At 39.8% G+C, this 25,249-nt stretch overlaps 1 protein-coding gene across 14 annotated transcripts in view; it reads left to right on the top strand.

Annotated features, from left to right (window-relative positions):
- The window catches only part of IKZF1 (IKAROS family zinc finger 1), a 52,556-nt gene that overhangs the window by 10,442 nt on the left and 16,865 nt on the right, over positions 1-25,249 (top strand). For 4 of the 14 annotated variants that reach the window (XM_054284923.1, XM_054284919.1, XM_054284918.1 and 1 more), the window contains exon 3: positions 24,522-24,782. The exons of 9 other annotated variants lie outside the window; for them this stretch is intronic. In XM_054284923.1, coding sequence (XP_054140898.1) covers positions 24,522-24,782 — 261 coding nt within the window. Of the gene's footprint in view, positions 1-22,411; positions 22,472-24,521; positions 24,783-25,249 lie in introns of all 14 variants that reach the window. One more of the 14 variants, XM_054284916.1, reaches the window with a different exon arrangement.

Here is a 25,249-nt window from a genome sequence, read left to right as displayed (position 1 = left end):
ACCTATAACATTTTATTATTTTAATCTTGTTCTTTTCACCCATGTGCTCTTCAGATAGTTTCTCTAGAAAACACAGTGAGCATTTTCAGCAAAGTGTGAGATTTTCACAGCTCTTTAGGGCTCTAGAGACTCTCTTTTATCATCTCTCCTAAATATCCTTTTGAAATCTTGGTCTGAGTTATTTAGAAATCCACTGGAAGTCCATTCCATTAAGAATTAGTGGCTTTGCAGCCTATTTTGAACAGCCCTATTTCTCATGGTACCCTATTGGAAATATAATTTGATAATTCTCAGTCTCTGCAAGGTTCAGGTTAAACGTTGTGTGCACCTTTTGTGGATGATCAGTACTGAACATCCTGTGTGTGGTAAACAGTTGCAATTTAGGGCTGTTTGTGCTCTGAGACTGTATCCTAATTCAAGCCATGTGTGGGAAGTTAGTGACTCAGTGATCTGTAGATCAAATCCTACTTCATGGAGAAAGAGCCCTTTGCTGCAGTGGTGGCATTTGTCTAGAAGGGTAGGCTGTGTCTTCCTTTATCCATAACTGCTCATTCCATAGGTGGCCATCACTGGATAAAAAAAAACCTCTTCTAACTTCTCAGTGTTAGTGGCTTCAGAAAGAGGCTGTGGGCTCACCATTTCTGCACAGATAGCTGTCTGGTGCTGCAGATGACCATAGACTTCTAAGATGGAAGTCAAATGTTACCACTGCAGTCGCAGATTACAGTCTGGGCCTGGAACAAATAATGTATAGAGATCTTCTTCTTTTTAAGAGGTGGGGAGAATTCATGTCACAAAATTGGGTTGAAACTGTCAAACAATTGGCAGAGTATGCCCAAAGTAACCAGTCAGGGTGATCATAGACATCAGTAGAAAACAGACAAGATTCATATGAAATTATAAAGTCTATTTGTTTAAAATAAATAGGTATGAGAAGCAACATTAAAAGGAAGATTTTTTTTGGACATTTTTCTCTCCCAGTGGGTAATACCAAATGATGATGTTCTGTCCCTCTCACAACTCAGTTATTGAAGCAGAAGCCTGTGTACCTGCAGGCTTTGGTGCCTGGCATCGCTGGGACCCTGGCATTGCCTTCACACCCTGGGGTCCTCCCTCTCAGGCATGGGCATTCAGAGGTTGTAACCTGCATGAGGAGCTACTTACTGATGCAGGCAAGTGTCCCCTCTCTGAGAAGCTTTGATACTTTATTTCCTTAAAAGGAGCTCCACCATTTGAGAACACGGGCGCAAGAATTGCTGAGGGGCCACCACAGGCAACCACAACCATTGCCATTACATAAATCTACTGCAACTCACACACAGCTGGGTGGAGACAGAGTAGAAGTGTGGAAAGGCGGCAGACAGAGGGGAAAAGCGAGGAAAGACAAAAGGGGAAGTGCCCCACCCCAGCTTGCAAAATCGGCCCTGTGGTTCAGACAGGTCCAGTGCACTGGTGCCCTGGTAATTCTGCTGGGCAGGAAAAGGGGCTGAAGAAAAAGGCTGCTGGAGCTATTTGCACACTCCTCCTTGTGGGTGTTCAGTGGCTATGAAGGCAGTGTCTTGTGTATGAATAATAAAGTGTGGCATGTGTATGCCTGGACATTCAGGGAACTAAATTCTGAAATAACTGAAATAACCTGGAGTACTGTGTAATATGTTTTATTTGCTCAAGTTTCAGATGGACATCTCTACTACTCAAAGGTCTGGAAGTGTGTAGAAACTGACAAGCCTTTGTAAATAATCAGTGATAATTGTTGTCTCACCTGATGTAGCCCCCATGAGAGCAGAGAGAAAATTTATTTTGAGATGGTTTGGGGAGCTTTGAAAATTATCTTTAACCCTCCACAATGAGACAAGGCTTGAAAGTCCAACTGAGGAGGCTTCTGAAGGAATTGAAAAACTTGAAGCTGAAATATTTTAGGAACTTTTAAAAATAGGGAAGTCAGGAATCTCCCCTCTTGTTTGGTCTGAAGCCCCTATTTCTAACCCCAAAGTAACAGTCCCCAGTATGGACTGATATTGTATGCTCTAAGAGCCTGCCAGTATGATGTATATTTTTTAAGAAGAATGCAGGAGATATTTTTGTCAGGATTATTTTAGCTTTGTCTGCAAAACTCTTATAGGGATTTGTATAGAAGAGGATGGGGATGGTTTAGTTGGAGAAGGCATGTGACAAATTTCATGAATGCCCTTAAATGTGCTATACAGGATATAAGTTATATTCCAGCCTTCAAAGGAATATTTTGCATGAGCATAGTGTGAAACAGAGTGAGGTGCAGAAGACCCTGATATATGGGGCCATTGGGAATTTCCTGTTGTGCCAAGAGACAAGCTCTGACCTATGTAATGACTTGGAAAAATGTGCACGAAGGCAAATGGAAAAATGTCCTATTACTTAAGGTGAATTCCTCTATCAAATTTTAAAATGCTTGCTGCAAGTAATGGAGGGTGAACATTTTCAGAATAAACTTGCAAGAAATTTGTGGAAGTAAGGGTGACCCAGCCTGGAAAACAGAGCTGCTGCAGCCTCAGTGTAGGCTGTGCTGCATTATGAGCTCAATTCTCTTCACCTGTCCATGCAAAGCCAGATCAGGCATGTAAAAATCTGCCCTCTTGATGCAACCATAGCACATAACAAAATCAAACCCTTGAGAACAGAACTGATCCTAAAAAGAGTTGTATTTATACAATGATTTTTATTTAGTTTTCTGAGGATTTTTTTTTACTCCAAAATGTGGCAGCAGCATGATTTGTGTTGCCGCTGTGTGGCAACATGATATTGCAGGAGATGCTGAAGCTATGTTTTTTTTCTCCTATTTCTCCAGAGCTGTGTAGCTTGTGGAGCTGCAGCCTATTTCATGAGCACCTGCTGGGTAAAGCTGTGTTTTCAGAAGATAACATCAGCACAAAAGTCAGGGAAAACCTGGGAACTGTGCAAGTTTTGTTTGTTCAGTGTTGGAGAGTGGCACACATTGCTTGAATAGGAGAGGTGCAGTATGTTTAGCTGTGTGGCTTTAGGTACAGAGATCGAGTCTGCTGATCTAAACTGCAGTGAGAGGAAGTTCTCTTTATCTGAGCAGAAGAGATGTGCCTCAGAGATAAGCCCCCTTCTAGCTCGGGAGTTAAATTTATCTAGCAGGATCTCAGCAGTGGCTGCAGCTCAACTCAGAAACACCAGGCTCTGGCTGGAAGGTGGGCATATTTTAAGCTGGGGAGGACATCTGTAACTGCAGTTTTCAAAAATTCAGGTGATTTTTAAGGGAATAATTCTTCATCAAAAGATTGGATTCATCTCCTGACACCATCCACCTCTCTGTTCTGTGCTAATTCTTGCTTAGTCTTTGTGGTAGGCTTGCTTTTTACCTTTAGCAAGTTTTCTCTCACCCTGAGTGCTCTTGACTGCAGCCTTACCAAAAACTTAACTGCTGGACTGAGGCACAGTGCAGGAACAACTTGCCCCTACAGAGGTGATGTTTCAGAACCAGCTGCTCTTTTGGTCTTGTTCAGCCACTCCTCACATTTCTGTAATTTCAGCTCCTGCTCTGGTGGCTCCCTGGGAAGAGATGGTTTCTGGCTGCAGAGGACCTGCAGCTGTGCTCTCCCCTCAGATGAACTTCCTGGGCCCTGTCCCATAGTAAAATGTGCAAACACAGTGTCACTCTGGCTTGATCCACCACATCTGAGATTTGCAAGGAAGGATGTGTAGCGTGGCCATGCCTCCACAGTTTTCTCCAATGTAGAAAAAGCCCTTTATGATAAAGAGAGGGGATGGAAGAGCTCCTTTTTGGAGCTATAGTCCTAAAGCCAGGAGTGAACACCAATCATTGCAGCAGGGCAGAGGTTTGTTCCCAAACCTTTTCCTTTGCATTCACTATGTGAGGTTTCTTGAAGCCTCAGACAGCCTCTCAGGAAAAAGCTTTGCCTGGCAGGCAGTAGAGAGGTGTGGCATAGGCACCAGTGCAGGCTTACCCTCAGCATGTCATTTATGGTGGTGATGTGGGACCACAGGAAGCTGTTAACTTGTGAAGGTGGATCAGCTAGCATCCCAGGATTTTGGCTTCCAGACACAGCTCATTGGAAACCGTCATGCCTCATCCAGCTCACTCCCTGAACAAGTGAGCAGAACAGCAGCCCAAAAGCAGGCTAGACCTCAGCCTGCAATGCAAGACATCCTGCTGCTCCCTCCCTCTCTTGTCTCCTTCTTCAACCATAGATTCTGTGTGGATTCTGTGTTAAAAAGGTGCACATGCAGGAACACAATTCCTACTAAAGTAACCCTGGTGTGTGCTTATTTATTTTTTTTTTTTTATACATCTTGAAGTTAGGAATAATGCCCAGTTCTTGTATTGCAGTTTAGGGTCATGTTTCTCAGAATCATTTAGGTGTCTAAGTTGCCTGCATAAAAAGAGATCCCAAGAAGGTATTTAATCTATTGTTTCACCATTAGCCATAGTGACATCACAGGCACTGAATAGGATTTTTGGGAGTGAGTAACTCATACTCCATTGATGAAAATGAGATTACAATCCTAACATGGCAAAATCCATACCTAAAACCTGAATTAAGAAACCTGATTGAAGGATTGGAGAAAAAAAAAAATGGCAGAGCAAGCACAGAATTATTCTCAAATTCCAGACAAAAGAAGCTTGATCTAAAAAGAAAAGTTTATGCACATATTTTCCTCTTTATTTTTCACATTCCATTTCTCTTGTTTCTCTTCCCTCAAAGATAGTCCAAAATTATCTAGCTTGAGAAGTGCAATAAATGTAGCAAAAATGGAGAAATATGACAGCATGAATTAACTTCCACTCTTCCCAGCCACATATCAGAGTTTAAAGACAAACAAAAAAAGGAGGGAAAAAAAAAAAGGAGAAGAAACTGAAGGGTAAGGAGAACTTTCACATGAACTTTTTTTTTACCCTGGAAATGTTACTTCTGAGGAAGTGGCTCTTACCAGAGTTTTCAGTAACGTCTAGATTATTTCATGGAATGATATGAGAAACTCACTTGTTCCCTGACACATCCTTAAAAAAATAAATAATAACTGAGATCTTTAGAATAAATTGCTAATTCCTTCATATAACAGAGTATCTGCACATGATTTTGCCCTCCCTGCTGATTAAGTAACAACAGAAATGTTTAATGCAATGAAAAGGTGGGTTTGAACTAAAGTTGGCGCAGTTGGCGACACTTTCAGCTTGTGTTGCAATTAATAGAAGAGGAAATATTCATTCTCCATATTTCATCATTTAGAAGCCTCCTGTGTTTGTAAGAAGCTGTGATCAGCCAACATCCCTGTTATGGATTTGAACTTCCCAAATCTTTGGTGGTTTTTGAGTTTTGGGGGTTTTTGTCTAAGCTAAGAGTTTTGTGTTCTGATTTTTCATAGTGGCTTAGGGGTTTTTTGGAGGGAGATCTGTCCCTTCTCATTCACAGTAGTGTGCACCTCAGCATTATATGGGCCAAGTTATGGAACCTGTTTTTTCCTGCTGCGAATATGTGTTGCAATGCTCGGAAGTGGTGGTAGTGGTTGGCGTTGAAGCAGGATGGTTTCATTAGCACCAAAATGGGGACTGTGAACTGAGGAACACTGTTTCTGCACCCCTCATGCTGCATCTGCATTTCAGATACATCTTCCAGTTCTTTCCATGTGAAAATTTATTTTCAGGGGAAAACAACACATGCACCTGTAGAATTTGTTATGACAAGTATGTTTGCCTTATGATGGGGTGCTTGGGTTTTGTGCCCAGGTTTGCAAAGAAAAAACACCAATGAGACTGAGGGAAGTGTCAAATTTTGCATGATCCATCTATACTCTGACCTCTAGCTGGCTGTTATTCACAATTCAGGCTGTAAATGTCTCTGTCTTTCCAAAGCAAAGCACCCCTCCCAGTTTTCTCAGACTGCAGCCATGAGCAAAGAAGTGAGAACATTCCTTCCCCATTCATATGGCCCTTCCTTTCTGAGTCAGGGTTTGTTCTTTTTCGTTCCATTTGTAACTGGCACCTCCTGTGGCTGGATGGTGGAGAAGAGGTGGGGAAGCCTTAATGGCCAGCATGGTCACTGGAGCTTTGTCTGCTGCAGGTGTGGATCTACAACAATTTATCTAGAAGTCAAATGGGAACTAGGCTTTTCTGGGGAGGGATTGAGTTTCCTGCCCATTTGTCCACATAATGGCAAGTAGAAGTAAAAATGAGAAATGATAATTGCGCTAGCAGAAGGCTTCAGTGTCTTTGGAGCCCAACACATGAAATATATGAGGGTGGAATAATGGTAATGAGGCATTACCTTTGTTGTAGTATCACATTTGTTTAATCTTGCCACTACATTGCTAGTAGATCCTAGTAAAATTGGTATCCTGTAATGGGCTTATTGTGGTGTTAAGTGGAATTCTTTTTCTCCTTACAAAACAGACTAGAGAAGTCTGATATTGTTTATTCTGTAATCACACATTAATGAGTCTGTACATTTGCTGTACAGTATAAGCATTAATAATAAGCTCTTTTCTGTGTTCAAAGAAAGAGACTGATTTATAGCATACATGATACAGGCCTTGGTGTTTAGAAGATAATGCAAATATGTTTTTCATTTCTAAAGCTTTTTATAATTAATTTGTTCTCTTTAATACTCCCTTTGAAATTTCAAATGACCATGTATTTTCCAGCCATCAGGACCCATTTATTCTGTATTTTCCCCTTTGCATGTTTATATGTACACACATACACATATGTACATACAAATACGTATCTGTCAGCGCACAAAATTATGTGCCTGCAAAACCAAGTTCCTCTATGTTTATGTCTCTGTAAAAACAGTACACATATGCAAAAGAACATTTATCTTGAAAGTTGAGCTTTTCCTTCTTCTCTAGACCAAGCAAACATATACTCTGCAACATAAACACATGCCATAAAAATATTTTTTTCAAACCTAAAAGAGGAAAAGGTTAGTTCCTGCTAGCTTGTCTGTATCCCTATAAGAAACCTAACTGTAAATTCCATTTGGGAAGTGGGTAACAGCTGAGGAAGATCCGCTTGTACCCACTGTGGCTTTTGTAGTCTGTGTAAAGTGGCTGGGCCGAGGCAGCTGTGAAGGTCATAGTACAAGAAGGACCACCAAGGAGTTCATGAAGATAGAGGGAGATGGAGAAATGAGGGAGAGAAACACCCATGCTCCCAAGTCTTCTTGTCAGCATTCTTTGCCTGAAAAGGCTCTCCTGCCTGCCCCTACTGGTTTAGCAGTGAGGGGTACATGGGTCCTGAGGATTCTTCCCTGCAGCTCATAAGTGCTGTTCCTCCTTGCATTCAGGTGCTCTATTTACTTAATTCCTTGCAGTATTATAGAAGTAAGGTCTGTAATGGAGAGACAGGGAAACATTAATAAAATGTTTTTCTCCAGAAGATCCTTTTGCAGTCATATACCAAATTGATGACTGCATAGTGAAGCTTTGGGGGGCATATAATACCCACAGCAGAGGGAGAGATGGATTACATATTGAAATAATCTAATGGAAAATGCAGATGTAATATCTTGTATCTCTCATTTGAGATACAGTTTTCCACTGAAAGCCTATGCATGCCTAGCTTGATAACTTTCTTAGAGATGTTTCAGTAGCTAACTGAGCTGACAAATACAAAAGCACAATCAAAAGTACCAGTGTAATAAAGGTAGTGATGGACCCCTCTGCTCTTCTGTCCCAGAAAGCAATTTGTATTCAGGGAATCTCCTTATGCACATCTTGGGGAGCTTCAGGTAAGTTCAAGATATAACTCCTCACAAACACCAGGCTAGTTGAGCACAATGCAGTCCCCTGTCTTCCTGTGTGAGAACTCACATTTTCTCTGCAATGGTGGTTTTTTCACTCCTCTTTTTTGCCCTCAGTGAGACAGAGCACAAATAGTTGCCTACTTCCTGAGAACACAGTGATCCTCACATTTTGGGCTGCGGGTTGTGTTTTTCACGCTCAGGCATAGGATGGGAGTTAATCAGATAGCCATGGGCAGCTCTAGCAAATAGCACATTTGCATCAGCAGAAGCTAGTTTCAGCAGACTTGCCGGGAAGGTTTCTGCAGCATGCCACCATCCTGCCCTACTGACAGGCACTGCACATTCATTTAACAAAACAGATGACAATAGAAAATGAAACTTTTAACGTTCTCTTCTTAAAACACTTGAGAAGAACCTTACCCTGAAGGTGTGAGCCTGTGATTCACACCAGCTTTCCTGGGACTCCATGATGAATTTGAGGTAAAGAAATTTGAAGCTGTAGATGAGCCATACTTCATTTATTCAAGTGGCAAGGAGATTTCTTAGAACCACTCTAATGCAAGTGACAATCCTGATGACTAACAGTTTGCAAGAGTCCAAAAGCCTTCAAGTAGAATATTGGGATTACTGAGATTTGAGTGTCTTATGTGCTCAGAAATAATCAGCCATTAAATTTTTATATTTTTGTGTTGGACAAGTAACTTCAGATTCAAAGTTGACTTTTCCTCTCTTCTAAATGAACAAAGCATCATTCACCAGTCACAGATTTTTTTCATTTTTCCATTTGCCTCACACTTAGTCCTACCATACTGTCTGGGTGTTAGTATAAAATTTAGGTGCTTTATGAACCCTGGGTTGGGCACTGCTGATGTACTCTCTCTGCCTTGGTAGCAGCAAGGAGCTGCAACTTGGTTGTTTCTTGGGAAAGAAGGTTTCCTGATATGTTATGGCACATTAGGACACACATTTGTTTGTTTCTACCCTGAGAATCCATCATATTTGGTGAGAACACAATGCAATGTCTTATCCTTTGGAATATTCGAAGGGCACTTTAAACATAAACTGGGCAGATGCTTTTAAAAAGATTCTTCCAAGTAAAAGGCACTTATACTGGCTAGGGCACGCGACTAGGAGCAGAGAGGAAGTTTGACAGAAACTTTGCATGCTAGACATTTTCAAATATTCCATAAATGCTGAGATGGCAGGAAAGGCCAACAATGATAGTCTGAATAGACCATTAACCCTTACAGGAGACCAAGTTTTGATTGCCCTCTGAATGCCTGGCACCAGTTTTCACAGCACAGATCTTGTTCTAGTTGCATATAATTGTATGTCCTTTGTCCATTTTAGCTCTTGCTGTTGATATCAGACTGGCAAAGGGAGTGAATTAAGCTTAGGTTTTTTCTACTGCCATTTTTTTCCAGTTGTTTTGTTGGGACTTTTTTTTGATTCTCATTTTACTTTGTGGCACAGGGCTACTGGAAAAGAACCTCTGTTACTCTAAACACTGCACAAACATCAACAAAATACCCCAAAGAATTTACAGTCTAATTAAGGCTATATATATATATATACATAATTGATTAATTAAGCTTTACAAGTTCTAGCCAAGGTAAGTGCAAGGTAGGGCAGAATGAAATGTAATCAATTCTGCTGTGCAATCTAAACCATATACAATATTCTGGAGACCGGAGAGCAAATTTGTTTTTCTAACAGATGCAGCAAAACAGTCTTGTGTGTTCTTCTCCAGGGTGCAGTGGGATTGGTGTGGTTCAAAGTACTCAACTTTGTTTTAAACCACATCTCTTCAGCTTGAAAAATAAGATTGAAAAATATAAAGCAGGTAAAAGTAAATAAATTAGGGTTTGGTGATTGTACATGAGGGAATAAAATAAATATTGTCAATGAATTATTAGATCACTTGGGGAATCAGGAAATAATTAGTTTCCTGACTTCTAATTAGTCCAGATCTTATTACAGAGGAGCAATCTACTGTATTACTTGGACTTCTGGAAAAAGAGGAGGGCTGATTCCAAGCTCTGTGCCTGATTTGGAAAGGCAGAAATCCTGGGTTGTACCAGTGCAGTGAGTGAAATTTCAGTGTGGTGCTGATGTGACAGAAGTGAGTGAGGCTGATCTTGGGAGGCTGGGCAGGTGAAAATAAAGTAGTGACAGAAGCCCAAATTTCAGGATATCAAATCCATACTCTGGTCCAGACTTTTCTTTATGCTGAGATGCTTCTGAAGATCTTTTACATTTAAGAAAAAATACTCTAGCAATTTGGTTGTGGAGTGAGTTTTTGCACCTCATAACTGAACGTGTAAGAAGCACTATGCAGCTGAACAGGAGATGAGAGGTTTCGGTTTTAGGTCATTTCCCACACCAGAGGTACAGGCTGAGCCCCTCTCTTCTCTCCTTTCTCTGACCACTGATTATTTTGCCGTGCTGGCCTCAGTGTGGAGGATAATTAGAAACTGCTTTGGCTATTAAACAGCTTATGCTTTTTTCTTTCCTTGAGGTAATTGTCTTTGAGATTTTTACATCTCTCTTGGAACAGAGTGATAGCATGAGAAAAGATCAGTTGAGGAAAAATAAAATGTCTTTCCTGATTCTGCATCAGTCTGAGGAAGAGAGTTTACTAATTGATCTTGAACAATCCTGGATAAGGAAGAACTGGCTGAGGGCTCCAAGCATTTGCTATCAAGTATTTTATGGGTAGAACCAAGGTTTATTAGACTGGACAGTAATTCTACCTCTGTATAATTCTGTAGGATGCATCACAGACTATGAGTAGCATTTTCACAACTACCTAAATTATATAATTTTTTGGAGCTACAACTTCTGCCTGCTTCATGGTCCCTAATCTTCTGTGGAACACATACCAAGAGGATCACCAGTGCATGGCTATATTTCAGCTTTATGAGTTAGGACACTTGAGAGGCATGTACCTGAATAAAGGAATCACTCTAAGCAGCAAAATGGCTTTTGAGCTCCCCATAAAATAAAAACAAAAACAAAAACAAACAAAAAAAAAAAAGAAAAAGGCCTATCCCCATTTAAAAAGAATTGAAAACTGTGCGTATAGGGAAGTAAGGGCACATGATGGATTAAATGCCTTTCCCATGGCCACACAGGAAGTCTGTCACTAAGCTAGGAATTAAACCTAGATTTTCTCAGTCTGCATCCAGTGCCTTGCCCCCATTTCAGGCTGTAAAATTTTGTTTGTTATCAAATTTTCTGTAAGCTGAAGCAGTAGGACACTGAGTGTGAGAATGAGAAATATTAGAGAATAAATACTATTAATAATTGGTGAGAAAATGAGAATAGTTCTGGATCAAGTATTACCCATTTCTATTGCTATTTAATGTTCTCTTTTTCCAAGTTTACATCAGCATAAAAATCCGCTTGTGGTATTGTTCCTTAACCAAACTGCTTGTGCCTTTCCCTATGGCTAGGGTTACAGTGGAGCCCGATGCTTAGCTGTTTCCAAGTGTTCTGGTTTAACAGTAAGTAACATTATGACTGGATTGGCAGAAAAGTGATTCTGTTTATTCCTCTTTTGTTTTACATTTCTCATCCAAAATCAAATAGAAAAATTACATCCATTTCCCATGGAGAACATCCATGTCTATGTTCTCTCTTACCATGCTCATTTGACATAACAAAACATTCTTTTTCTTGAGCTGCCACATGACCGAATTTTATCCTTGCAAATGCTGAACTACATCAAGAGGGGTTCCATTGAAGTGAAAACCAGACCAGGACCAGTAAAGTCAGAAGGCAGGTCATGCCCCTAAAATCTGAAATAAGCAGAAGCCCATATCTATAGTAGGCAGGATATGACAAGCTAGGCAAAATCTTCACAGTGGGTCTTAGTTCCTCTCACATAAATGTACTGGGTATTTCACAGCTTGGTCATTGCCAGCCCTACAAGAACAATGCACTGTGTAAACTCTGCCCTTGTAGACTAGAGGTACTGGTGCTGTACCTGTAGGCAGCTGGGAGAGCAGTAACAGCTGCAGGATGGGACATGCAGTGCAGGTCTACAACAGTGATTCCATCTCAGGGATTGTTGCCATTCACTGGAGAATAGTGCTAACCCCTTCCTATGCAGATAGGAAGTCCCACATATCCCAAATTTCATTAAATTTAGCTGAAGAAATAAACACTGCTCAAGTGGCCCATAGGATATTTTCTTATTTACAGATAAATGGTAGGGAGAAGAGCTGAACCTGCTGATATTCTCTGTTCAAGAATATTTCAAAGAAAGTGAAACCTTTCTAAAACCTATTTCTTATCACCTCCTGACAGCCTCTTTTGTGGGGAATAGCCCCAAATGGTTTTGACAGTTCTTCTAATAAGGTAGCTTTCATGCAGTGATGAACAAATAAATGTACCACAGTACACCTTTGTGTAACACTCTTGTCTTTATTTACATGCAAGATTTGACCAATATCTTCCTGAGAAACTATAAAATTCAGTTAGCCAGCAGATAAGACAAAAACTGGAGCTTGACTCAAAAATTATGCCTAACTGTTGGTGTTGTGATATTTATAGAGGGTCATTTCTCACATTTTTACTTTCTACTGAGCTCTTTATCGGACAAATTCTTGCTGAAAAGTCCCTAAGAAATGGAAGAATATAAAAAGCTGGTGTTCCCACTCTGTTCCTAAAGAAGTCCATGTTCTGTTTTGTATCTATTTTGCCTGGAAATGAAGAAGAGAAAATCCTTCATGTGAATCTCAAATGCTTTCTTCTCCAGCCAAGTTTCATTCTGAACAAGTGGGACACATGATCTCAGTGGAAGGACTTCCTAGGTTGTCTGCTCCATCCACTGCCAGCCAGGCGGGATTGCCCAGTTAGGCAATCCCTGCTCTGCTTTAGCCAATTTCCTCCTGTACTCTTCCACTCTGTCCCCCATGGCTAGCTTCAGGAAAAAAGGCTATTTTATAATTTTTCCTTTGATATGAAGGTAAGTAAGGGGCCCCTGGTTAGTTCAGGTTTGGAGGAGTCCAGATGCACACAGAGAATCACAGTTTGGTGCTCTCTCTTTTTCTCTTTTCTCTTTTTTTTTTTTTTTTTTTAAGCCCCTAAGTATAATTCCTGGTCTATGCTTCCCTTTATGTCACTTCTCCATAATTCTTAGCATTTCAGTTGGGCTGCTATCTCTTGGCTGCTTCCTCTTTTCCTGCTTTCCTATATTTCATTATTTGCCCTTCTTCCTCTTCAAGTACTTTTATAACAGAGTGAGGAGGATGTGGAAACTGCAGTGTCACAACTGCAGCTCTTTTGTTTCACCTCCAGGAATGCAAAGAAGCAGATCAGAATGGAGAGGCAGGAGTGAGTAGGTGAGTGAAGGAAGGGAGAGATTTATAAATAGGGAAGAGAAACGACAAAAAGTCAGAAAGTTTCCAGCTTGGTAACTTGAGATAATAGCCTTCTACATAGTTCAAGGTAATCCCAAACTGTACCATCAATGTGTCCTTGAATGCAAGGGAGAGATGCAGGCAGTACAGTAGGGGCCTCTCATGATACTGCTGCAATAGAGGAAATAGAGCCATGATCTAGATAGAGCCATGATCATGTTTTTGAACTTGCCTGTAGAGATGAAAGCTGAGCAGAGATCTAGACCTGTATTGTGCACAGTTCTTAAAACTGTCCTTTCAAAACAACAGACAAACAAATAATAGAACCTTAAAAGAAAAACTATTCTTACACAGAGAATCACAGTTTGGTGCTCTCTCTTTTTTTTTTTTTTGAAAAATCCTCTCTCAAGGATTTTTTCTAGCTGCTTCCTAGGGCGCCCATTAGTTGGAGGCTCTTCTCTTCTCTTCTCTTCTCTTCTTCTCTCTTCTCTCTTCTCTCTTCTCTCTTCTCTCTTCTCTCTTCTCTTCTCTTCTCTTCTCTTCTCTTCTCTTCTCTTCTCTCTTCTCGAAACCTTTCTACTTGAGTGAATTAAAAGTACATCATAGCAACTGGTGTAGGAGTTGATCCAAACTTCTAGACCATGACAGATGCTAAGGAGATAAACAACTGTGGGTAGGGAGGAAATATGTCCAGACTGCTCTTTGTGGAAGGAGTTAGAGGAACAATAGGTAAAGGTTTCCTGTTAAGCCAAGGGAACAAGGGGGAAGCTGTAATGCCTTCTCAGCTATGGCTGCAATTGGACTCGTTTCACAGCATTCTCAGTGCGGATTTACTTTTTCTCCACCCCCGCCAGCACCCCACCATGGGAAGCTCAGGTTGTCCTAAAAATCTGAATATTACTAAAAGTCAAAGAGATTTAAGCTCCCAGATAATTTTGATACTTCAAAATTGCTCTCCACGGCAACACAGTTGCTTCCAGTCTGTCTGGTGCTGCAGTGGACCAAGGATTTCACAGTCTCCCTCTGCTGCAGATTGGAAAGCAATAGCTGAACCATTTCTGGGATTTGAAATGACACTATAGGTTCTTTTTATTAACTACTGCACTACTGATCAACTTACAGGTTATACCAAACAGAGTTTGTGAGGAAGTAACAAATGCCTGCTTGCACATGCAGGCTAAACAGAGGAAGCTTCTGAAATGACTGGATGCCCAAGATTCAGATACAGAGCTTGAGACAGTGGTCTGATTTTTTAGTGGATCAGAATTTTCCAGCGTGATCTGTTTTCTGATAATCTAGTTTCATTAGTATCTGAAGTTGGGGTGCCTCAAACCATTAGTTACTTTTGTGAAAATCTTTTGCTGGTAGACAAGTGTTAAAGGAATTGGTAGGCCTCTTGAAATGAGTGGAAGAGTGTTTGAACACTAGTTAGACCTTATTGGATTATTCTGTTCTATACCTCATCCAGAAATAAAGGTTTTGATGGGATGATTTCTGTCACCTGAATTATATAAGTTTCTGATGTTCATAATAATCAGTTTTGGGCTCCTTGTCACAATTTAGTTGAGTGATTTGAGCTATTGAAAAATATTCAGTTTAAAAACTATAATTTTGAAAGACTTGTCCCTTGAAGCTCTGCCAAGCAAGGTATTGGCTTGGATGATTTGTTGTTCTATACAACTTAAGGAAATGTTTGCATTTTGATGTAAGAAACCCAGCGTGGTGATTGTGACTGTCAGAAGATGGTGATCTTGACTGTGTTTACAGTGAATTTCAAATGTCAGATTACTGATTCAAGAGATGTAAAATAATTTTAAAACACCTTTTACATTCACTAGCCTTAGATATGGCTGAAGAATTGTTCAGCGTTTGAGGAAGCTGCACCTGAGTGGATTGCCTCTCTCTTCTGGAAGCATGATGATACCTGCACCAGAAACTCAGCTAAACTTCAGCTCTGCAGCATAGTTACTTTCTGGTTTTGGACACACACTTCAGGACAGGAATAGAGACTGCTAAATTCAATAGTTTCAAATCACAGATGAGGTGTGATTGCAGATCAGAATTAGGAAGTTTAGGTAGGATGCTGTAATATCTTTTATATATCAAATTTAGTCTTAACTTCTGACATATTTTTCTCCACATCTTTCTGAGAAACTCATCTTTTTAAAATATTATCTATCTCCTTCATCTTCTACAGAAAGCTAGTGGAATCTAGGTTTTTCTCTTAACACTGCACTCAAAGACCCAAGAAAACAGTATTTCACTTAACAGTTGTTGTATGCTTCACAGAAGAGGCATCCAATGTCAGGGATGACTTATCATAGAAGGAGTGTGGTTAAGGATGGATTCTGTTCAGGAAAGGGAAGGTGTGCTTGTTTCTCCTGAGGTAAAATCAGGAAAACTGCAAGCATGGAAAATAATATAGGAGGAAAGACAAGAAGTCTCTTAAAAATGTGTACTAAACTGAGTTTGTAGACTTTCAGAATAATCCAGATCTCTGAGTGCTTGCGAGTTTGCCAGCATCATTTGGGATTTCTTGCCATTTCAGCATAGAGGACTGATTGCCAGAGAGGTAATGCAGGTCACTGTAGCAAAGCATTGTCTGTGATATACAGTGGGAAATAATTGATATTGTCCTGACATTTTTCCCCTCAGGAGCTATCAGGTATGTCCATTTTCAGAGAATTTCTTTGAGATTTCTGTAGAAAAATTTTTGCCTCTTCCCCAGAAGATGTAGATTTGGATTTCTTTTTTCTGGAAGGTTGAGTACACTCTGATAAAGTAAACAGCAGTTTAGATTGCAAAACTTTCTATATTTTTAAAATCGAAAAAGAAGAATCTTCAATAGCATCTGGAAAAATAACTGAGCACTTAGGGTTAACAGACCTAAAACAGGCTTCGTAATTCAACATCAACTTCTTTTCACAGTCCTCAGAGAGAATATGTACTTTATCACTCATAAAGTGATGACTGTATTTTATTTGCTTTAGTCTAAAATAAGCTTTCGATATCCCTGGGGTTTTTTCCCCTGTGTCATCTGAGGGGCACAGAAGACTTTGCATAGCAATTTGTTTTTAAAGTAGGCAAGATAATACAATTTTCATAGTGTATTCCCTCCAAAGTGCTGAAATGGCTGGGTTCCTCCCCACTTCATCCTCTGACCTCTTCTCAAAAGAGGACATTGACAGTGCACAGCTTTGGCACGACACCCAAAGGCACCTCCCCAAATCTAAACACAGCTGCTTGATCTAAATTTAGATCTACTGACCCTTTGACAGCTATGGGGAACTATGTACATTGGTGCAAAATGTTGCTCAAGGCATCATAGTGATAGCTGAATGGTCCCTGGAAAAGTCCCTGTGTCCGTTCACTGAGAGTGAAGGCACAACACATTGTTAGTACACATGGACTTGTTAATACAGATGGACTTGCAAGGGCCTGACCCTGAGACAGGGTAGCTCTGTGTCACTCTAGGCACAAAAATAAGCATGTGCAAGCAGCTCACTGAGGTGATACATGAAAAGGGGAGGGTTTGAAAAGAAAGGCTAACTTTGCATTCAGGGCAAGGGAAATTAAGGTTCTCTGAAGGTATATAAAAAACAGTTCATCTCCCTGCCTTTCCCTAAACCACAGAACCAAGGGCACTTCATTGCTCCAAAGTGGTAGTTTTGTTCAGCAGTGGCAGTAACTGTTGCCTTGATCTGGTACCTGACCAGTACCCTCTGTGCATGTTCAGATTTCACAGGCTTTTCTCTTGGTCAAACAAGCTTAAAACTCCCCTTCTAACTACAGTTCACATTTTTCATATGTAAGTGATGGCCTTATCTGTTTTTAATCCTGTTTCTACACTTTTTAAGCCCTTTGCCTTGTTAAGGGATGCCCACAGTTGCTCCCAGAAGAGCCTAGCTGTTTCTTCCATCTTTTAGAGGTTCTGGTCTGCCTGTTGAATCTCAATGTAGTCTTTCCTCTTCTCCAAATCACTAATCTTTGCAGGTGCATGCTCCTTTCATGTTCTCCCAGCTGCCACGTGCAACTCCCTTTAGCTGGAGTTTTGTTGCATTAATTGAAAATGGGTCAACACCCATGAATTTCACTAAAGCATGCTTTGTGGAAGGATTAGAGAAAGGAAAAGCCTTATTAATGTTAAGATATCATATATCTCAGGCTTTGCTTTTCCTGGATAACTGTTGCTGTGTGGGGAAGAGTGTAGGCCACAGTGAGTGTGCGGGCAGTCTTTTTGGAGAATGCAGCTTTAGAGGTTCCAGTCTCAGCACATAAGCATGCATTCAGGGACACATCTGTATGTGCTTGAGAATACTTGAGAATGTTTTCAAGTATGGTTATTTTTTTCACCTCACTGTTGGGCATTGTTACTTAAGGTTGCTTTGCTTTTTAAAAAATTCCTGCTAAGGGCCCTTTTAATACTCCCTCATCCTTTAATGCCCATATTAACAAAAATCTGGTGAAAGCAGAAGAGACAAAAAAGTTGAGAATTAAAAGTGCTGTTATTACTATCATTTGTCAGCAAATCTTTCTCTTCAGTTTGAGTGTTCAGAACTTACTTCTCAAAGCAGAGAAGTGTCAACAAACTCTGTTACCAGCAAAGCTGCAACAGTTCCCTTAGCTTCTCCATCATGCAACCAGGAAAAGATGCAGAGCATTTCCAATCTAGGAAGCATGTAGATACATACATGTAGAACTTGAGAAAGAGGTTTAGTATGGCATTTCCTGACAGTGCTATTTCTCTTGCCTTTAAAGTCTAGTTTTACTTATAGTTCAGATGATGAACATCAAACAGCCAGGTAGTTAACTGTCTTTTGGAAAAACACTTGAATTCAGTACAAAATGTACCAGGAAGTGTCACAACAAAGACAAGAAATATGAACTAGACCAGCCCCTTGGTTTGGTTACAGATCATTTCCTACTGAAACACAAATTTGGAAAAGTGTATAAAAGGCACATATCTCCAAGTGTATATTTAAGGGCATTATTTGAATCTGTCTTTAACCAATGTATCTTTACTGGTCCTTTAGAAAATTCCTGTAGGTAGCTAACAGGAGGCTGCTGGGAGAATGTAGAATGGAGCAAAAGCCACTTTTTGTACCTAGAGAGGACATACTTTTGTTGGTTGCTTTGTTCACTTGTTTGATTCCGTACAGTTTGATTTCACTGTAGCCCGTAGAAAAACATGTTGATGTGCTTTGCAATGCAGTGAAGCACAGTTCCCTTCTCCTTTCTGCTGAGGACAGGCTGTGCATGCTGGCAGGCGCTGATGCTTGCTCACGGGGCGGGCACCTCCCCCAGACAGCAGCAGGGAGAAGTTGCAGTCATGGGTGATGACATGGGTGGAGCTCCTCACACCAGTTGTCCCGTGGGAGATAGCTTATCTGTGGATGCCTGTGTTTCTGGAATAATATCCATTTGATTGAAAGCCAGAATTAGAGTAGGGAAGAAATTGGCTGCCAAGGGCTGATTGGCACTTGGAGTCAAAGGAAGCAGCACGGACCCTGCAGCGAGGATCTCCTTATCCGTCAGCACCAGCCTCTCTACCTGCAGGTGTGTCCCAGCAGTTCCTACTGCTACTCTTCTTTCTGTTATTTTTGTTTCCCTTCGCAAATGCCCTCTAACTTTCAGCATTTTACACAGAAACACACCACAAACACTTGATTAGCACTGCCAATGCAGTGCTTATGTAGAAAGGAGAGAGCAGAAGAGTAATTTTTAAGAGCACTTGGGTGCACCTGCTTTTTTCTGTAGCTAAATAACCAGTTAGTTTGATCAGTCCCATCTCTGTTCTGTTGTGTCATCTGAATTAGACTGAAGAAGAGCTCAAGGCATTGCATTATGATTCCTCTGCCCAGATTTTTTGTTGTCATTTTTCACACTCACACAGTTATTCATGTTGCTTCAGAGCTCATAAGGGAAAGAAATTATTAATGGAAACATAATTTAAGTTAAAGAATTGGTCATCGTTGTTTGTTGTCAAGTCTGGCTGGTGAATAATGACTCCTTAACTATTCTGTGGAAAGGCAACTTTCATTTCTGAGAATGGCATCCTACACCTGCAGAGCTCTTGTGGGGTGAGAACAGAGCTGATACCACAGTAAATGACCATGATATAAAAAGGAAAGGGGGAAGGATTTCAGTGCATAAAACCAAATGCTAAAATTTTCATATGCAGTTACAAGACAGAATAGCTGTTATGTCTTGTATCAGAAATGACAGGTGGGATTGCTGACAATATTGTTTTCTGAGTACCTATGTAAACAAGAAGAGATCCTGTCTGCATTTATTGACACATGTTGGCATGCTGAGGTGATTTATTTTAGCCTGATAAGTGGGGTTTCTTCATCTTATTCTGCCTTTTTAGCAACATTTTCTATCATTTGTTAGAAAGGATGGTGTTAAAGTTTTTTTCCTCACAGTTACAGTGATAAGCTACTGTTCAAATGAGTCAGGTAGGGTTGCTGGTTGAATACTTACGGTGTCTTCATGAGAACGCCTGGATTTTAAAGCTAAGATTTAAGGAGCAACTAATATCAACTAAATACTTCTGACTTGTCTTGGAATAAAAAGCAAGCCATGAAAACAAAAAATTACAGGCACCCAAACTATTTGCAGACACTTGAAGAGAAATCTCTCTCTGCTCTTGGCTAGAAAGTACAAACAAGACATTGCATGACACAAAACCAAATTATTTGGATTATTTTCAAATAATGTCTAAAGGATAAGTTCTTAAAGGCAGGTATATGCCACAAGATACAGTTTAGTACTTATTGGGATAAAATGTCAAATCCCATTAAAAATTAAATAATTCTATTGTGTGAATGTTTCAGAAGCTTCAGTGTGATTTGTCTTTGTCTGCTACTCTTTAAAAACCTTTGATAACCAGGTCTTATGCTTTTTTATGTCTTTAAAAATCCCTCTGGAGAACAATATGACTTGGGAGGTGAATGCCCCATTCCAAATAGAATTATGGCCCAGATACTGAGACCTGTGCCATTGCCAAAGTCTCACAAAACTGAAAGCATTTTACAGCTGGGAGGGACTCTCATAGCTAAAAAAGAAGGTAAATTGGCAGTGGATTGTAAACAAATTACTAATTGTTCCCCTGCATCTTTTTTCCAGCTGCCTATTTCTCTGTCCTTCGAAAGCCACCCTCTACGTCCAGTTTCCCAGGAGGTCTGTTTGTTTTCTCCTTTCTGCTTGCCATCAGCTCTTTCACTCATTGCAAAATGCCTCCCTTCCATCTCCATGTTGCTCAGATCTTCCCAGGGAAGTATGACGCTGTCTACTCTCACACCATCCTGCTTTCGTGACTGCCCCAGCCCAAGTCTGATGTGGAGCCAGCAATGCTGCTCTTCAGTGATAAATTATATCATCACCTCTCTCCCCTTTGACATATCAATTTATTTTTTTTCCAACACTTGCGTAAATCACCTTTAGCCATAGAATACTGAACAGATGTTTTAACATTAATTTAAAATGCTCTTCAGAAAATCCGAAGTGAAATTTCCAGTAAACATAAGAGACCACAAGGGACCCAGCCAGTGCCCTACTTTTGAGTAATTTTTCCACACTCTGGATAGGTAAAAAAAGAATGGGGGAAAGCTGTCAGTTCAGTGACATCAAAGAGCTCTGCACCCCTTCCATAGAAAAAAAGGTTTGTATTAAACAGCTCTGAATTGTGATAATGTGTACAAAGGGAATAAAATACTGAGCCTTTTAAGGTCGCCTCCAACCAAATTGAAGGTAATTAATTAATGAGTAATTTCTTAATGGTGTTAGAAGACCCAATGAGAAGTTATTACCATGAGTTATTTTAAAGCTAATTAATGAATGCATATGTGTGTACATAGCTATGGATGTGTACAGAAATTATTTGTACAAAAACTGTGTTGAGTAGCAGTTTCAGAAATGGGTACAAAGTCTGAGTATGTTCATAATCAGTGCACATGAAAAATAGGGTTTACAGGTATTTTTCACATCATTGTTGCTCCATAAGTGATTTCTCTACTATAACAAGGGAGGGACAAGATCACTCTCACAAAAGTAGAAAACACTGATGGTTTTTATTTTCAGTTTAAGCCCCCAAGGGAAAGAAAAAAGAAAGAAAGTATACCTTGCCTTTCCTATTATTTAGATTTAATAAAAGTCCTTAGCATTTTTACTGGAGTGATTTGTCTCTCCTGTTGTGTCTCCTACATCAGTGGGACTCTTTTCACCAGTTCTTGTATTGCAGACAGATTCACAAGAAGTACTAAGTTTGAACAGGGAGAGATTTTTTTTTGTTAATTAGACCTATAAAATTTCTGTGAGGACCCAGGGTGAGTCAGGTGCCCTCAATGTCCACCATCTCTCACTGGCAAAGTGAACTCTGCATGTGAGCTGAGCCTCTGCCACGAGGTGCACTGGCGAATGGATGCACATCCTGGGTACTCGGCCTGGTCTGCGCAGGGACATTCATTGAGCAGTACAGCTGCAGCAGTCCAGGACATAGCTGTGGAGAGTTTTAGTGAATATTGGCTAGAGCAATATCCCTGTCATTGCTTATGTCAAGTAATGAACTCCAGCATTACCTGTATTAGCATGCCCAATGGCATGGTAATTTGTATGGCTACTTATAATATGCAGAGTATAATATATTTGTACAACTGTTCTTTGTAAATAAATTGTGAGGACAAGCCTTAGAAGTACAAACCAAAAATATGCCAATATACATAATAAAAATATATATATGTAAACCTAAACTCCCTCTTCTTCCATTGCATAAGATGAGCAGGTGTAAAAGGAAAACAACACAATTTCACTTTTTATAACTGCAGACACTAGAAACAAGGATGTTTAAGAGATTTCTGTCACAGAAGGAGGGCATATTGGCAAAAAATAATTTCTGAGGAAGATGCACTGTAGGGGCCTGGATTGACCCTTTTGAGACAAGAGTTAGCAAGAGTTCCTCTTGACTTCAGCAGGAATTACTGCTCAGACAAGGGGAATACCCAAGAGCACATAATGCTTCTAGAAAACATGATAAAACTTGTTGGCCACTTTGGAAGAAAAGGGCATTTTCGTAGGTGGGAATTGCTCTAGACGAGTCAGGATTCCCCTGCCAGCTGTCCTTCTCCTGTTCCTCCTTCATCCTAAACTGCTTATGTTGCTTCTGTGATGATAGTTTTGTCTTTCTCCTAGGTATTTACTAATAGCAATAGTGCCATCTTCTTTTACATTTACTGCTAGCAGTACCACAAACCAGCATCCTGTTTGCCTTCTTTATTGCAGCTGCATACGGGGCGGAAGGCTTTAGGGACTTTCATGCAATAATTCCCAAATCTTTTTCCAGTAAGTATACTGAAACTCAGTTCACTACAGAGCATTTCCATCTAGTTCCTACTTTTATGATTTTTTGTTGGTGTCATTTCATTTCTGAGTAATGTATGTTTGTCTGCATGCACTTAAGTAGTCTGATCTTTTTGTTTTGTTCATGTGTGTTTTGTTTTAACTTAACAAAAAATCTGCTTCAAAAGTTACCTTCTCCAAATTCCTGGCAGGCACAGAGCCTAGAATTGTTTAGTAAAAGTACATATTTATTATTCTTATAACTGAAAAGAAAAAAAATTAGATGAAAATTGTGGAAAATCTTGTCATATACTCAAGCCAAATATTTCTATTGCTTCCATTTGCCATGATGAAAACAGCAGTATGAGATTGTAGCTCATTAAATTTGCAGAATCAGATCTGTTTAACCAGTCATGCCATCTTTTTAAGTCATTGCTTGGTCATTGATTTTTTTGGTACATCACTAAATTATTCCTCTTTCTAGAACATACATTTTAAAGGAAAACTGCTATTTATGATATGCACTTATTCTGGTTTGCATATGGTTTCTCTTATAATGCAATACTTGAAAAAACATTAAAATACCTAGGCTGGTAAACTTTTTAAAAGGTGTCCAGTCAAGCAGTATTCGTAAATGTGAACACCTTTAGGTTTCTGTTTCCCAATAGGATTTTGAGTCAGATACTCTTGTCAGTTACATCCGTGCACTCCTTCTGGCACACCTGTGAGGTTGCAGGATGTATCAGAGAAGAGCTTGTCAATCCTCTCCATTTCAAAGAAATATCAAAGTCTTTCAATCTCTTGAGCTAATTATTGTCCATAGCTTTTTGTTATTTTATTGCTACACCATCACTTTTTTTAATGAGGTTACTATAAAACTGTTGTTCCACAGAAGAAAAAGACCTGGACTTTATTGGGTGAAACAGATCCCTCATATTCTTAGCTAAATACTGAAGTAAACTCTTTGGGTTTTTTGGGTGGAGTGGGATGAAGGTGAGAGGGGTTTTACTGTATGGAAAGTAAGATTTTGGGCAATGAAATGGTCCTTTCCAGCCTAATGAAGAATATTTTTTCACCAAAATCACCAGATTAGAAAAGAGGGAAATAATAGCAAAGATTTTTTTAATACATAAATCATCATACAATCCTGTGGAGAGAGGAGGAATGAATACTGGCATGAAGTTGTCTTGACCCTTTTCCTTAATGTTGAAGTTTGCTGTGTTCATATCACATCAAATTTACTAGCCTTTATGTTATCACATGTTATGTGGCTGTAGCAAATTTACCTAAATTCTTATTCTGGCTGCAGACAGTTGTCACCTATGGGATTACAATGAAAAGGATTTATCCTATAAAATCATAATAGTTTTCCCATCCATCTTTTTTTATTTGACTGGTTTTTAATCATAACTTCTGGTTATAGTAATAGTCTCCAATTACTCAGCAATCCTAATCTTGCTGTCCGAGAAACACAGCTATCACTCCTATAGCTTCCTTAAATTCTTCCTTCCATCCTTCCCTACCCTGATTTCTTTATCAGTGTTTGTACTCTGCTTTACCATTGGCATTGCTTACCCTGTAGAACTGCAAACCAAAATTTTGGATTCTGTACAACCCTAGGAATCTTCCTGCCAAGTGGAGAATGTTGCATTTTCTGTTCATCCATTGAGTTGAGTTACTTACTTACACAACTGTTTTGGACAAATCTCTATGAAGTGGGTTAATTTTAAGTTTCATTCCAATTAGCTTGGTTGTCAGAATGAAAGCTATAGACACAAAAATCTCAAAGCGACCTAGAAACAGACTTGTAATATTTTTGGGTTCCCAGCTCCCTGGATGCCTCATATTTGTTGTAGTGGTATTCACTGTTCATTGCTCCACATGTTACAAACTCATCACATTGCCCACAAAATTATAGTTGAGGTCACAGCATTTGTTATCTAGTGATATTGTACCTGCTGTTTAGAAATTAACTCCTTTCATGTGATTGTTTCTTTGCCACATTATTTGTTCTGTAACCAAACTGAGTGGCATCCTGTATTGTTTCTTTCAGCTGGTAATATTAAAATAGAGACTCAGAGTGATGAAGAGAATGGGCGTGCCTGTGAAATGAATGGGGAAGAATGTGCGGAGGATTTACGAATGCTTGATGCCGCAGGAGAGAAAATGAATGGCTCACACAATGGCCCAGGCAGCAAGGCTTTGTCAGGAGTTGGAGGCATTCGACTTCCTAACGGAAAGCTAAAATGTGATATCTGTGGGATAATTTGCATCGGTCCCAATGTGCTCATGGTTCACAAACGAAGCCACACTGGTAAGGCCTGCCATAGTTTTTCCTATAGTTGACAAGAACTGGCCACATGTTAGTAACTAAGACTTATACTCTGTATCATGCACCTGTTGCCTCTTCTAAGGTAACACAGCATGGGTGAGCCTTTGGAACTCAGTTATTTTGGTACATCTTTTTGGCCTGCACAGAAATTGAGATTTCTTCGTGGAAGTCCATCTATTGGGCTAGAAATTGTGCTGTTTGTTTGATGTGAAGCAACAACCAAAAAAAAAAAAACATTGAAAAATCAAACTTAAAAGAAGTCTTGTATAATTTCTAAGAAATTTCTAAGAACTGCTGAAAAAAAGCCCATTTGTAGCTAACTCTGAAATTAACCCAGTTGTTATATTTCCAACAAAACAGAAAAGCTCATTATGGATCAGTGATTATGAAAGTGATTGGAAAAATATTTATTAAGAGAACTGTATTGACAGACTTGGTCAAAAAATACT

This window comes from Melozone crissalis, unplaced genomic scaffold (genome assembly GCF_028551555.1).
Source record: "Melozone crissalis strain CALT ecotype California unplaced genomic scaffold, PUWL_Pcris_2 ptg000042l_1, whole genome shotgun sequence".
NCBI classification, from domain to species: domain Eukaryota; kingdom Metazoa; phylum Chordata; class Aves; order Passeriformes; family Passerellidae; genus Melozone; species Melozone crissalis.
The sequence above is the reverse complement of the archived record's forward strand: the minus strand, read 5'-3'. Positions and strand labels throughout refer to the sequence as shown.